Raw genomic sequence first — 15,131 nt, forward strand, 5'->3', positions numbered from 1 at the left:
GAGCTGATGCTGCCAGCGCCTGGGCTCCGTATGGACAGCTGCAGCCTCGCAAACGGACGGTGGCCTGGAGACAAACGGCCTTTACCCTCTTCTGCTATCCCTCTGCTCTCCATTCATCCACCTCAAAACAGAAGAAATTATTTATTCTCTGTGTTTCGATGTTGCTGTGTGGGTTTTAGAACTCAAGAAGCAGAGCTATTTTTTTTTTTTCTGGCTGAAATCTCACAGTGTTTGGGCAGCTGCTGTACAGAGCTCTTAAAGGCAGCACGCAGAGCCAGTGTGTGTGTACTCTGTATCCAAGGAAGTCCTGAAGTAGCTACAGATGTTAACACCTGTAGCAAACAGCCAGCACAGAGCGGGGGTTTGGGTTGAAGGGAGTTGTTTGGGTGTGAAGCAGCTTGTATAGAAGCTGTTTGATTAATAATAATGTTCCATTCATGTTTAGTGGGACACAGGAGAAGGGAAAACATAAGCGTTCAGGTTTTCCTCTCGTATCCAGAAGCCAGTGTGCTTTTGCCCTGCTGCAGGGCTCTGCGGGCTGGCCTGGCTGCCATAAATGGATCTCAGTTCTTCGCTCCTATTAGTGCTAGTAATAGGATTTGGCAGAAACATCCCACATGTGCTTTGACCTTCTGCAATATATTTCAACGGAAAATATCAAAGTGTTGTGCTGAGATTTACTCATGCTGCATGTCACCCCTGAGAAGCAGATTTGTACTCCGCATGTGAAGGACGCTGGTATTCAAAGCAGTGTTCAGAGCCTGGTGGTAAAGATTAGAAGGCTTGGAGGCTGGGCTGGACTAGACTGGAAGTTTGTCCAGTTCCAATCCCGATCACCTCTAAGCACCACAGGTGATAGCGTGTCACCAAGTTACTATTTTCACTTGTGTCCCCACTCCACAGCTGGGAGATAAAATGTTTTCCTATTTCTCAGAGTAGTTGTGAGATTAAATGCCCTAAAATATGTGCACCGTGTTGTTTGTGTTCTGGTGACAGGTCCATAAACTTGAATTACATCCAGTACTATCATCACATGTCCCACAGCTCCACTTTTCCCCAAACTAAGCAATTCCCAGCAGAACTAACATCTTCGTCTGTTCCAGCACGGAACAGAGTCTTTCAAAGTTTGTTATTATTGTTAGAGCTGCCTTGTGAGGCCTTTTAAGCAGGGAGTGCATCAGCACAAATGCTCTCTGGGCTCTCCGACGCACAGGTCCCCAGTGACAGAGAAATGCCAAAGCAGCATTAGATTTTTATTATTATTATTATTCTGTTTTGTGTGCGCTGGCAGGGCAGTAAGCAGCAGGTGAATAAGCTGCTCTCTGAATAGTACAGAGTAAGGTCTGTCTAAATATTACCTGATAACTCTTATCCTTTGTAAGACAATAACATAAAGCACCAGGAACTTAGAATCGCCCTGTTCTGGTAGCTGCTGGTGAACTCCTCCATCAGAAGGGGTCAGAAATGTATCTGCTCTGCTTTGTGTGCCTTCCAGTTCTGATTGGGGCCCAGGGTTTCAGAGTGCATTAATGGTTATTTGCAGTCATTATGAAGTACATTTCTGCTTTCCAGAAATAAATTGCCTTTTTTCCCAACATCCTGAGTGGGGTTAGAATATTGGGCACGGTGTTCGTGAAATATGATGTTGAGCTTCACTTCTCACTTGGAACGCTCCCGGGGTTATGGATTTCTTTGGTACTCAGCATTCTAAAATGGTCAGTGGGAAATGGTCTGCTGAGATTTGAAGAGGCTCTGGTGGATTCCTCAGGCAGAGGTGGGCAGAAGCTGTCATTCTGCCCATCAGCCCAGGGAGCTGCCTGCCTCTGATAGGATTTATGGGCTGCTTTAGTGTTTGCAGTTGTTGCTCATGAATCATTGAAGTGGATGTGTGAACACAGTCCTGCAGAAGCTAGGCTTTGTCACTTGGGGGGCTTTTGACCTTCCTCTGGTGGTTGAGGACATTGTTAGTGCTCCAGAAGCCAGGAATACGGATCCTATGCTGCCCCAAAGGAGAGAAAAAAAAAAAAGACACAATGAGATTTTACAGGTTCAGCCTATCCTGAGGAGAGAGAGAAAGAGAGATTTGAGTCTGATGGACAGAGTATCCTGGTGTAAGTCTTGCATTACAAGAAGTGGAAACCTGATTATACAAAGAACGATTGAAGGTATCATACCTGGAGTTTTATCTTCAGTAGTGCAGCCGGCATAAGAAGCTCCTGCCCTTGCAGTTCTCTTCCCTTCCCTTTCTTTTAGTGATCTGGTTTATAGCTCAGCCCTTCAGACTGGCAGTGAAGGCGTGGGAATTGCTGAGAGTAGGAGGGAGGGGAGGAATTTTTTAAGCCAGCTTTTTGCAAAGAGCAGTTGTTGTAAAACTGCATCGTGAATCTGGACGACGAGACAGAACGTGGTCCAGCAGGGGAGCATCCCTTCCTCTCCTGTTACCCGGCTGTTTGCTTCCGTGGGATCTGTTCAGAAGCGATCAGAGAAGATAAAGCCACGATTAGCCTAATTGCAATGAGAAGGATTGCTTTGCTGCGAGCAAAGTCTGCTCTCAGCCTTGCTGAGGGATGGTAGCTGATGCCTGAGGAAGGAGGAGGATGCAGAGAATGCTTTGGGCCCTGACGCGTTGGCTGCGTGGAGCAGATGTGATCCCTGGTGTAGCAGCAGCTGATCCATTGTATCTTCAGTTTTTGAGTCTTTACCTGACACCCTGAGGCCTGTCAGTCCTGCCTCATTAGTGCGAGAGAAGCTCATTTTAGCTTCACAGAAGCCCATCTCATTGCTGTCTTCTCCCATCAGCAAGGGGCATCTCAGCACATATTGCTGGCAGATTAGAAATGGCATCTGAGTGCTCATTTGGAGGTTAGCGACTTGACAGCTTTGAAAGAGAGACAAAGTGGAAAGGTGGCTATTTGGTACTGTACGGAGGCAGATTAGCATTTAGAGGCTGATGGTGGTTTTTTTATTGTTTTTAATAATAAAAAGGATGTGGAAGAAAGCACCTAAAACTCTACCTGTGTTCTAATTCGTATCTGCTTAATTCACTGGCACGAAATTATTTTGCTTCTGTGTTGAGAGGGGCTCTTAAGGCTGCTGCCTTCCTGCGTAATCAAATCGGCGCTTGTCTGGATTCTGCTCCTGTGATCACAGTGCTGGGATCAGAATGCAGAGCAGAAATGGCCTTTGTTTCCTGCTCTGGCGATTCAGAATCCTTGTTGCCTCTCGATGTTTTTCTGTTCAGGAGTTCAGTGCTGTTGAGAAGAACAGCCATTGAGCCTGTGTGCACTGAGAGCATAAGCAGTGGTTTTGGGAGTGAGTGCCTTGTCTTTTTCCTCGAACGAGGTTTTTGGATGTTTCATTGAATAGCTGCCTACCTCTGGTTGCCAAACTCAACATTCTTCAGCTTTAGAGCCTAGATTTGGCCAGATTCGTTCAGTTTGGCATCCTAGGGTGAGGAAAGTTGCTGCTTGCACAAAATTGGATTTCTTCTTTTCTGGCAGGAGCTTGCCTGCAGGTTTTGCCCAGTCACGCCTGTGCCTGTGATTTTGAGAGTCTGGAGTGAATGGCAGTCATGCAGATACCAGTGTTGAGGCATCCTGGGGTGTAGCCTGTGCAGTTGGCTTTACAGCATTGGTAACTAGGCATTGTTCCTTGAACTTGCCTCATCCTCTCATTGGCAAACTGGGTTCTTAGGAGGAATGGGAAAGCATTTCATCACCTGTGCTTTCTGTGTTCAATTTTGGGAGGCAGCAATAAAAATTGCAGCTCAAAGTCACTTAATCAGATGTGTGTATGGTGGAGCCCAGTGTGCAGGGCTGATGTTCCTTCCCGTGCCTGGAAGACTCTCCCTGTGATCAGACAAAAGGGTTTGGTTGGACGAAACAAGAAGATCTGGTGGCTGAAATCAGCTTTGGTGCTGGTGACCTTGTGTGTGTTTGCCTGGAGCGTGTGTGCGTGAAGGAAGCTCTGTGAGCATTACAGGTACAGTGCTCTCACTGGTGATGGCTCTAATGAGGAAATATTGCTCTGCTGGTGCGTGCCCACCTGCCAGCCTGCTGCATAATAAATCACATGGGCTGCAGTGAGCTCGCAGGGTGTGACAAGCTGCTTCCTTTATCCAAAGACAAAAACAAAAACCAAACCCCCGAAATGCAAAAGGTCGTATGTGCCATCAGTGATTGCACCCTGTTGGTCGCTGAGGAAAGTCAGGGTGGGCTCACCCTGTGACGTGGAAGGCCTCTCTCTGCAGGGAGCTGCTCAGGGCTCGTTGCTGGGCTGCTTTGCTGCTGTTGTGAACCAGTAAGTGCTCTGTCTGAGGATGGAGCAGCCTCCTGCATTCTGCCTTCAGGCTCTTTTAGCAAAGCACCCTCTGTGCAGGCAAAGGAAGAACCATCCCGTGGAAGCAGAGCTCTTGTGCTGGCTGCAGCTGGAGGCTCAGCCCCATCGCTGTGCCCAGCCAACGGCTCTGGAGGAGAATGGCTGCGAGTAGTGAAACTGTACCGTGCAGAAGTTGAGACCTGATTTCTTATCCAGCAGTCAGTGGTGAAGTTAGGAGGTCTGTAGGGCTTTGAGCTGCTGGAGTCGCGTTCTGCACTGCTGAACAGCACCCTCAGATGGCCAGTAAAGGAGCATGGGCTTTGTTCCACCTTGACAAAGGACTGGTCTGTTTCCTATTCACAGTCTCTGATCACTGGGTTTAGAAGTGTGATTTCTGTGTTGAAATTAAAACGTTAGCTTGTGGATGGACACACTTCACACCAGCAGAGACAAGAGCGAGTTCAGAATCGAGTGAAATGTTTTGTGGATTTAAATACGTGATCAAAAGGAGTACTTCTGTGGTAAGAAGTGTATGGATGTTTTGGGAGAACAAAGCATTTCTTAAGGAGCTGCAAATATCACCAGCATCACTCATCACCGTGAGTAATGGGAAGTTCTCTGAGAGGCAGCCTTGACCCCTTTTCTGTGCGTTGCTTTCCAGGACATGGTGCGCCGAGGAGAGATAATAGATGATGACATGGAAGACGAATTCTATCTCCGCCGCCTGGATGCTGGTCTCTTTGTTCTGCAGCTCATTTCCTACATCATGGCAGAAATCTGTAATGCCAATGTTCCCCAGGTAAAGCTGTGTACAGAGCTGATGGGTCGCCGTGTTTCCATCTGTGATACAAATGAGACTAATCCTTGCTAATATTGGTCGTGTGATATAATAATGAAAAATATTGCAAAGATAGCCTTGCTTGTATCATGCAAATATTGCCTCTTAATTCCTTTTTTGGGGAGGAATCTTGCTTGTTGCCCTGTGTCCATGCAGCTTTGTGAAGTTACAGCAGTGAGGAGGGCAGTAGTAGGTACAGGAGCTGATGGTTACCACTGAGTTCATGCAGGCTGCCATGAGCAAGGTCACAGTTAGAAACTGGAAGGCCCTGTTTATACCACTGCTTGAGTGCTGAAAGGGAATATCTCTTGGAAGGCCTCTCAGAGACACAGACTGCAGATGGGGACTTTTCCTGACCTCTGTAAAATACTGCTTTTTTTTTTTTGGCATGGCTGTGTTGGGGTTTGTGGCTGTATCTTGTGGTTACCTACATGTATGCCATTGTACCTTCCTGAATGTTTTAAGTGCTCTGGGACTGCGGACCAGCAAGCCTGAACTGGCTTTTGTGGTTCTTGTGGTTTCCACTCAAAAAGAGTGGAAAAAGTGGGGTTGTGCATGGCTTTGTGTTCTGATGAAGATTCCTTCCTTCTCTTTCCTGATCAGATCCGTCAGAGAGTCCATCAGATTCTGAACATGAGAGGCAGCTCCATTAAAATCGTTCGACACATACTGAAGGGTGAGTTGAGATATTCCTGTGCGTGTTTCATTCTGTACCAGGGACAGTTTGGTCAGGGCTCTGTAGGATGAGCCTTTGCACACCATTGTCCCAGATTTCAGGAGCATCTCTGAGCAGCAGTTATGATGTGAGATCTGACCAGGGCTGAAAGCCTTGATAAGAGCCTTGCCTTGGAGTTAAGATGCTTGCTGTTGTCTGCTGTCACGTAATGCTACAGCACTTCATGCTGCTGTCAGCTGCAGACTGACTGGCTCACGCTAGAATGCTAGAGTAAATATTTAAGAGAAGTGTATACACATGCTAGAGGATAGAATAGTGGAGTCTCATCTTTCATTAACATGGCCCTGCTCTTTACCATCTGCACCATATTGGTATCCGTGGTGTATTTGTCTTGTTCTTAGTGTCAGATTAATATGGATTATAGCATTAAAGTATCCTCTGTAGCTTTAAAATGTAGCTGTTGTGATTTGCAGTCCTGATTCTAAAGTACTGCTTGTTATTTTGAATGCTTATGTTGAATTAGAGCAGTGCTTATTTGAGCTGTGTCTCTCATCTGTCGCCTGCTGTCCTTCAGCAGAAGCAGACAGTTAGACTGAGGGGGAGGGGACAGGGATCAGGGCTCTGTCTGCAGCCCAACCTGAGCTGTCAGCACTGATCCATCGCCCCTGGAGGTGCCTCTCCTCGTGTAGCAGAGATCTGTGCTCCTGAGGGGCTGTGCAGGTCTTGGAGAGGAGGATTTCTCTCATGAAGGGAAAGAAAAGTTGTCAGCATGCTTGGGATTCTGGGCTTGGGGCCGTGTTGTTTCAGTCTCTCTGCTTTCTTTGGGAATAGCAATGATAGCAGGTATTAAAAAAAAAATAATAAAAAAAAAGAGTGATTTTCTGACAGCATGAGATTACCTGGAGCTACAGGCAGCTCTTTGGCCTCATGCTTCCCCAGAAAGTTCCCCAGAAGCAACGTTTGCTGCTTCCTGCCTCCAAATGCCCATTTGTACCTTAGAACATGGCACATTTCTCCTTTCATGTGTGACCAAGGCCACAGGTGCTTCAGAGCCTTCCCTGCACTGCACCTCATGTGCCAGCACACCCCGTGTTCCCCTCTGTGCCTGTTGGCTCACATGCTGACCGGGGGCAGCTGCATGAACACTTCATCCCATTCCTTCTTTCACAGACAGTGACTTGCATTGTGAAACTGTTGTAATGGTGTTATCATGTCTGGTGAGCTGCTTAGAGAAATACAGATTGTACAGCAGTGTCAGCAGGGATGTGTTTGCTTTCTATAGAGACCTCAAATGGCACGTTAATAATAGGAATGATGGGTGCATTATTTGGGGCTTTCTCTTCAGCTCTTCCCCAGCTGTCACACTTGGCAGAGCTTTGAGATTCGTGCCGTCACAGTTGTCAGTAACTTTAGGAAGGAACTTCTTGGTGGGTCCTTGGGAAGCGCAGGGCTGGGGTGGCCCGAGGTTCCTGCCAGGCAGGGGTTGCACAGAGCTCATCTGCCATCTTTGCTGGTCACATCTAGCTTTTGTTAGTAGTTATGGCCCTGTTATCGAGTACCTCGTCAGCAAAGACTGGGCCAGCTGTTAGCTGGGGTTACACCACAGTCAAAGCCCTGCCTCTCCAGAAGAGCTGATCCATTGGGCACAGCTTGGCTGGGGGCTGCGAGCACGTCCTGCTGGGGGCACTGAGCAGCTTCTGGAACTGAAACAGAGGAGGCTGTGTTCTAAACGAGGGAGCCTTGCCCTTGGCTGAAGCGTTTCTGAGCTGGGTTGCAGCTTGCTCTCAGGACAGGTGAGGGCCAGTTTATTTTTACTTTTCATTCGGTGTTTCGCTTCCGTTCAGGTTTTATTTGCTATTTTTTGCATACTAATTAGGTGCTTGGTTTTTAGTTTGATTTTATGGCCTACATATTCTCCATGTTTCTCTGGCAACCTGACAGCTGATGGATCCCCTGGGGTTGCTCAGAATTACTTATGATGCAGGCGAGGAAGCAGGACTGTTTCTGTATGGTAGGACTTCCAGGGGGAGGAGCAGGCAGGGAGAGCTGGAGGCTCATCAGCTGCACTCCTGCAGGCTGACCACTTGCCCTGCAGTTTCTTTCCCTTGAAGATCAGCATCCCTGCAGTGGGACAGTCAGCTCATCCCATGGAGGTGTGGCTGAGCAGTGCATGTCATGGCTGGAAGGGGTGCTTGGGGCAGGGAGCAGTCCCTGCAAACCCCAGGGCACCTCTGGGGCCTATGGAGAGCTGAGCCAACCTGTTAGCCTGTGTAACCAGCAAGGGGTGGCAGGGATGCTGTAAGGACGATGCTAAATTTGGCCTGTGGTCCCTCTGTATGTGCAGGCTTTATGGCTTCCAATATCCATTACAAGCTTCAATATTTCCTTATTGATTTTTACTGTTCTGTAACCATTGTATTTTGTCTAATGAAGCAGAAACCGATCTCAGGTCCTTTCCCTTTGTGTAGCTACAGCAATGTGTAAGCTCTGTTTAACTGTAGGCAAAGGGAGCTGATGTCTGATTTTTGCTGTCTCACTGAAGTGATGGAATTTTAAATAAGCGAGTAAATACAGAAAATCTCAATGGTGATTTTATTTATTTTTTAAGCCCAGTTCTGAGAGTTTTATCTGCTCTTGTCAGATCAATATCAACCACTGTTGGTACCCCAATAACAGCCTGCCCTGGGAGTTGCAGGGCTCGTGGGCCCATGAAACCAAAATGCTCGGGAGGAAAAATGTGGAGCTACTGGAGAAGGCAAGGGGAATCCTTGTCCTGCTTGTGCCTGCCTGCCGGGCCAGCAGCAGAGCACTGGGGGCACGCAGCAGCCCCATTGCCAGTGTGCTGTGCCCCCACAGCTGGTGGCTGTCACTGCAGGCAGCCTCCCTGCCACCGGGAGCAGCCAGGCACCAGGCAGCCACGCTGTCCTCGTCCTCCAAGCGCTCAGCACCACCAGCAGCAGCAGCCAGGAGAGCGTCGCCCTTGGGCTGCAATAAACAAAGGCAGTTGCATCTGTTTCAGAGGCACTTAGAGTGACAAAGCACAGAAGTGTTTGTGGACAGTGCCTGTTCCCCCTGGGGATCTGTGCGACACAAAGCGCTCTGATAACCGCCCCAAGGGGACAGGGGAGCCTGAGCCCAGCGCTCACCTCATCTCCTAGGCTCCTAATCCTGTGCTGTGCTGGGGCTCAGCTCCCACCTGCACTGTGCAGCCAAACTTTTGCCCCTGGGCTGCCCTGCAGGCAGCTCAGCAGGTGGCTGTAGGGAGCACAGCCGGGAGCTTGCTGCTGTTAGTGAGACGGCGAGCTGCTCCATCACCTGGAGGGAGACTTCCCTGCCTTCATCCCCTTCTCCAGGACTGAGAAGAAGCAGGATTCACCCGCAGCAAGCTGTAGTGCTACTGCCTGCTCTTGTTACAGGTACTGTAGCAGCTGATAAATATTAAAAGGACTTCTTCCTGAGGCGTTGGCAAAGAATTCTGCTTTTTGTATGTGGAGAGAGAGAGAGAATGCACACATGAGGGAAGTCTCCCACATCAGCTAACTTCTCCCTGTCCTCACTCCTTTCAGTGCTCCTATAATAAAGGCTTTGATAGAGCTCAGAGGCATGTAGCAGTGCTGAACGTATAAATATTAAAGCAAACTTTCTCCAGCAACTTACCATTCAGATGCTGAATACAAGCTGTTCAGTTTGTTTAGGAAGAAGGGAAAGAAAAAGAGAGGGCGGAGGCTGGAAAACACCATCTAACCAGGCAGGCTGCACCTGATTCACTGAGATTTGTGCAGATCCCTGCTTTTTTTACAGCTCCAAACCTGCTTTTCATTTTTCCTTTTTAAGCCATCCTTGAATATGTAGGTTCTGGTGACAGAAAGGAGCAAGCTGGGGAGGGAATGAGAGCGAGGAGCTTTAGGTGGATGTCAGGAGAGAGCTGCAGGGGAATTCCTGTCGTGCTGTGTTTGGCCATGTGGGCTGGCAAAGCCTTGATCAGGATCTAGCTGAAGGCAAGGCTTTTGCTTTATAGTTGCATCTTAATTGGTTTGTTTCCTTCCATAGGGTTAAAAACACTCATAGGCTGGGGAATTGATCTCCTTTGGACCAGTTCTACACAACTCCTCCTTCAGGTTGCTTGGAAAATGGACACATCAAACCTGAAGTTAGGGGAGTTTAACAAATGTGTAACAGCCTGACCTCCCCGGGGACTGCAGGTGGCAGAGGAGACCGGCTCTGTGCTGGGCTTCTCGGGCTGAAAGCAGCCAGCCCCACAGCTCTGCACTTCACCAGGCGCTGCTGACTGCTGCTCCCGGGAGGTGGGGCGGCCTCACGGTCTGCCCTTGGGGCGCTGCACGTCCCGGTGCTGCTGAATGACGAGAGCATCGTGTTCCTCTTTAAGTCTCTCTTTGCTACAAAAGCTTTAATGAGGGTCGGCGGATGTTTTGTTAGGCGAAGCTTTAACGCTTGGAGATGGGGAAAGAAAATCATCTCACATAAATTCCCATCCGCTCGTTTGCGGTGCGCAGGGATTTCGCAGGAGAGGTCGGCCGTCGCCGCCTGTGTGGCTCACAGCCTGTTTGTGCTGCTTTCTGTCCTGCAGAGTATGCAGAGAACATCGGGGATGGCAAGAACCAGGAGTTCCGTGAGAGCGAGCAGAAGCGGATCGTGGACCTGCTGGAGAACTTCTGAGGCTCAGGGCTGAGCTCTGCGCTTCCCATGGCCTCTGTTTCCCCTCCTGCTGCTGCTCTCTTCCAGCCTCGATTGCACGATGAAAGCCCTGTTTCTATGAAACTATTCTACGTGAGATGTTGGAGATATTAAAGATCAGTTTGCTTTTTTCTTTTGATTCCCTTGTCCGTTCTGTAAGGCGTCTGCTGTGAGCTGGGTTTACAGCTGCTTACCTTGCTGTAGGGCAGCTTAGGACTTTTTTCCTTCAAATCAGACTGCTGTGACCAGAGCGTGGAGGAACACAACCATCTGCTTGCTGGAGGAGTGGCAAGGAGTGTGATACCAGCCAGGGAGCCGCGCCGGTGTGAGCTGGGGAGGCGGAGGGCTTGGGTCTGTGTGCAGTTTGGCCTCTCCTCAGTGCACTGCCAGAGCAGCAGCCGCTGGGCCTCGTCTGTGTGCACTCTACAAAAGTCAGCCTTCTGAATCTGGAAGTGGGAGTCCGACTTCCTGCAGCAGCAGAGCCTGAAAAGCCCCACCAGCAGCGGGGGGAGGACGGAGTGATGTGAGTGGTGGCAGCCTGCAGCTCGTTTCTGTGCTGCCCTGCTGCCCTTGCAGTGTAATCCCAGATGTTGGCCTGCCAGGTCCCACCGCTCCCCGAGCAGCAGCTCCCAGCTGGGATGAGAAGTGCCTGACACTATTTGCCTGCATCTCTTTTTTTTTTTTTTTTTCCTTCTGCTAAAGTTAATGACTGTCATCACAAAACATCGCTGCTCCAGCAAGCTGGGCCCTGCCTAATTTAGGGAGATTTGCATGCTGGCAGCATTCATTTTTTATCTCCAAGAAAAATGCATTGTCAGGGAAGCTTAAAGGCTGCCTTCAATCATGACTGTAGCAGGCACTGCTGGCCCGGGTGGCATCAAATGCTGTTATTCAGGGGATCAGCATGGAAACAGTGGCTCCAGCAGCCATGAGGAGCTGCAGAACACATTTTTGGTGCCGAACTTGTTTGAATTCTTCATTTCTTTTTCATCTCTTGTTTTTTAAAATCATTTTCACCCCTCACCTCTTCCTTAAAAAGGTTGGTTTGTTTTTTTTTTCCTTCTACCCTTCAGCTTTGTTCAGTTTGTGACTTTGCACGACTCCTGGGATTCCTCCCTCCCATGCAGTGTTGTGTGTGGCTGAGCTGCTGCCTTCCCTGCTGGAAGGCACTCCGGTGTTGTGCCACCACACCTGAAAGGCAGAGAAGGGAAGGGAGGTGAGGAGGCACTTCTGAGGCAGAACAGGAGGGACTTAGCAAACGTGAAGCGAAGTGGAAAAGTGGGGGATGTACCTTGGGTGAGGAAAAAGTGGGGAGCTGTTGAAAATAGTCATGAAGGTGCCTGAGTGCCCCATGAGGTTGTGGGGTTTGCTTTTGGCTTGGATGTCAGCACGCTGTGAGTGCCATCGCTCCATGTCTGCCCGTGTCAGCCTGGCTCGCAGGCTGTGCAGGAGCAGGGCTGCCTCTCCCCTCGCTGCTCTGCTGGGTTCTGCTTTCAGAAAGCTCCTTTCCCTTCCCCTCAGTGTTTTCCATTCCAGATGCATTAGCTGAGTTACTTAATATGGAGGCTAGACTGGAAATAATTCCCTGCTCTAATGGCCGGGCTGCCAGCTCTCCAGCACTGCTGGAGGAAGTGAGGCTGCCGTGGTGCTCCTGCTTTGCAAGGCAGCGTTTCTGTCACTGCTTTTTCCCCCCTTTTTGCCATTTGTCAGCTCTTCAATCCACCCCACCTGAGCCTGTGGATGGCTCACAGGAGTCAATGTGCTCCACCAGGCTTCTACAGAACAGACAATAAATTATTCTCCCTATCTCCATCGTGTTTGAGAGGCGCAGACCCCCTGCACACGCATTGGGATCCTCTGCTGGGCAGTCTCTGTATGCCGACTTCTTGCTCTGCCTGCTTGTAAACCCAGGCCCCTGTAAGGCAAAACCCCACACGTGGGCTGCACCTCAGGCACGCAGGACTGGGGCTGGGTTGGCTCACAGCAGGGGAACAGGCACGGGATGGAGGCAGCAGAGCGTGAGGGCAGGGAGCCCCATCTGCACCGCACCTCTCGTTGGGCCTTGTTTTCTTGTCTCTGATTGTAAACAGATTTGACTAAAGAGGTAAATTAGAAGTTAATTAGAAAGAACATGATTGATGAGGCGCTCTGCAAGTTTCCTACCGCCCTGTCCGTGCTCAGGAAGGAAGGAGAGGGGGGAGATTCTGCAGCATCACCTTCACCCCCGCCCTGCGCAGCGCTGTGGTACCCAGCAGTGGCACCGAGCCCCAGCCCACAGCCCTGCTCCTCCCCTGGGCTCCAGGTGGGGGAGGAATCTCCTGACATCCAGGCAGAGAAACGGGAGGCACTGAATTGAGGAGATGCTGTCAGAACTGGGCAGTGAGCCTTCAGCAGCACAAGTAAAAGTCACTGAAGATACTTGTTTCATTTCTAGCTTCTTGTATTTAAGATTAATGAAGTAAATAGCAAGGAGGGGGGAAAGGGGGTCTTATTTCTTCCTGCACGTTTAATACTTTGGTCCTTACAGCAGTGGTCTGGGAGCGCTGCAGCAATGATTGGCACCCGTGACGGCACTGCTGTGCACTGGGAGCCCGCGGTGGCTCTGCAGAGGAGGAAGGAGTTAATGGGCTGGAAATGAGCGCGAATTGTTCTCGAAAGTAATAATTCTTGCCAAGTAATTTTCTTCTGCCTTTGCTGCCTGGGGTGACGGTGCCTGGTGTGGGGCTCCCCTTGGGTTGGGAGCTGTGTCCTGTGCCCCCCCCGCTGCCCTCGTGCCTTTAAGGTCTGCGCTCCTCCAGCACGTGCTGTCTGCAGCTCATCGCCTGCCGGCCGATTTGTGCAGGAGGAGGTTGTGATTTGGGGCGTCGGTGGCATTGTTTTCCTGCAGCGCACGCAGACCTTTGCAAATAATCTAATAATGCAGGGATGTCAAACTTGAGCAGCGGAAGGGAATCCTTTTATACGAGGATTGCCAAGTCTCCGAGCGAGCATCAGCACCGCGCTCGTACGGATGCTGAGGGCGTCTGTTCCGTTTGTTCTGCCCGCCAGCGAGATGAACGGCCCCATCTGCTCCCCCAGCAGGCAGCCCTCAGTGGGGCTGAGCCCCAGCCTGGGAGGCGCCGCTCCTCGTGCTGCTCCGCTCCGATCCGTGCGAGGTGTGGGGCGCCGCTCCCCCTCAGCGCCTGCCTGGTGCTGCGGCGCTGGTGGCGGATGGCACCCGGAGCCGGGGTGGGTGGCCGGGCCGTGCAGAGCGGAACCAACGGCGTCCGCAACATGAAACAGCGAGCGGAAAGGCTGGCAGGAGCGGAGATAAGAAACGCTTCATCCTCCAGAGCGAGGCCCTGGGCGTGCTCCTCTGAAGCAGGAGCCCTGCGCGGGTTGCCGGCTGCGTTGGAGGCTCGGCGTGGGCAGATAAGGGCTCTTTGTGCAGCATCCCCCCACCGGGCAGCTGCCGGCTCTGCTCCCGGCTGCGGAGTGAGCGGCCGTTCCCGGTGTGTGGGGCTCGGTGGGGCTGCGCGGCAGCGATAGCGGGCAGCATCTGCTCTGGCCCTGATCGCTGATGAATTAAAATTGAGGAGGAAAATGAAACCTTCCACGTGTGCACGAGATACGAGGACGCGCGGCTCTTCCTTTCTGCGCGGCCGCCTCGTTGTCAGCTCCTCACCCCGCTGCAGCTGCAGGAATCGGCTGGAATTGGGGCTTCATTTGGCTCTGCATACGGAGACGTTCCCAGCTCCGGGAGAAATCGATGTTCTCCTTGCTTCCTCGGGGCGTGATTTAAGTGTGTGCGATGACAGGAGGGGAAGGGGAGCACAGGGGGGTCAGTAGGTAGCCTTGGTTGTGCTGGGGGCGCCAGGACAGCCGCATCCATGGCTCTCCTGCGGTGGTTTGGTGCTTCGTGGAGCGGTGGGGACAGCGCTGTGGCACGGGGGGACCTGGCAGGGGTTGAGGTGGGTCCCACGGTGGGGTTGTGTGTGTGAGCCCCCAGCGCTGCACGCCGAGCCCCCCATCCACGCAGCAGCCGCCGCCCCGGCCCATCCGTCACCTCGCTCTTTCCCTCTTTCCCCCAGCGTGTAACTCTAGAGGGAGTAATGAACTCGAGCAGAGATCAATGCTGTCTGTTCTGCTCTTATGTGGGCTTTATTTTGACACGCCGAAAGCACCGCAGCGCACAGAACTTTTTTTTTGTTTTGTTTTACAACCGCTGCTTTATGGTGGCGGCTGAGCGGCTTCGGGGCTCTGCTGCGTCCCCCGGGCCCTCCGTGCAGGGCTGGGATGGGAAAATCGACCGCTGCGCTGCCCGAGGATCCTCGCGAGGGAGCGAGGGGGGGGGGGGGAGTGTTGTGTTTCCATTGCATTTTCAAGTCCAGTGTAAAGAATCTCTTTGCAGCCAGCATCTGTCATCTCGGTGCAGGGAACACCTGAACGATCTGATTGCCGCTGTTTATCGCGGAGGAAATATCCTTCAGGCGGCTTCGCTCCTCGCGTGCGGCTGTGCCCCCCTCCCCGAGCGGTGCGGGGCTGAGGCTGCGGGGCCGCCGCCTTCGGGCTCTTCGCGTTCTGAACGTTTCAGCACAGGAACGCGAACGGCGCAGGCGGTGCCGG

The 15,131-nt window shown here is 51.3% G+C and overlaps 1 protein-coding gene across 1 annotated transcript in view; it reads left to right on the forward strand.

Annotated features, from left to right (window-relative positions):
• Nucleotides 1-10,658, forward strand: part of CTNNBL1 (catenin beta like 1) — a 38,994-nt gene extending 28,336 nt beyond the window's left edge. The window contains exons 14-16 of the mRNA XM_042832289.1: nucleotides 4,979-5,116; nucleotides 5,759-5,831; nucleotides 10,420-10,658. Coding sequence (XP_042688223.1) covers nucleotides 4,979-5,116; nucleotides 5,759-5,831; nucleotides 10,420-10,508 — 300 coding nt within the window. The 3' untranslated portion in view covers nucleotides 10,509-10,658. The remainder of the gene's footprint in view (nucleotides 1-4,978; nucleotides 5,117-5,758; nucleotides 5,832-10,419) is intronic.
• The last annotated feature ends 4,473 nt before the right edge of the window (nucleotides 10,659-15,131 follow it).

The sequence above is a fragment of the Centrocercus urophasianus genome, unplaced genomic scaffold (assembly GCF_019232065.1).
Source record: "Centrocercus urophasianus isolate 14NV4802_14NV808 unplaced genomic scaffold, USGS_Curo_1.0 seq_38, whole genome shotgun sequence".
Taxonomy (NCBI): domain Eukaryota; kingdom Metazoa; phylum Chordata; class Aves; order Galliformes; family Phasianidae; genus Centrocercus; species Centrocercus urophasianus.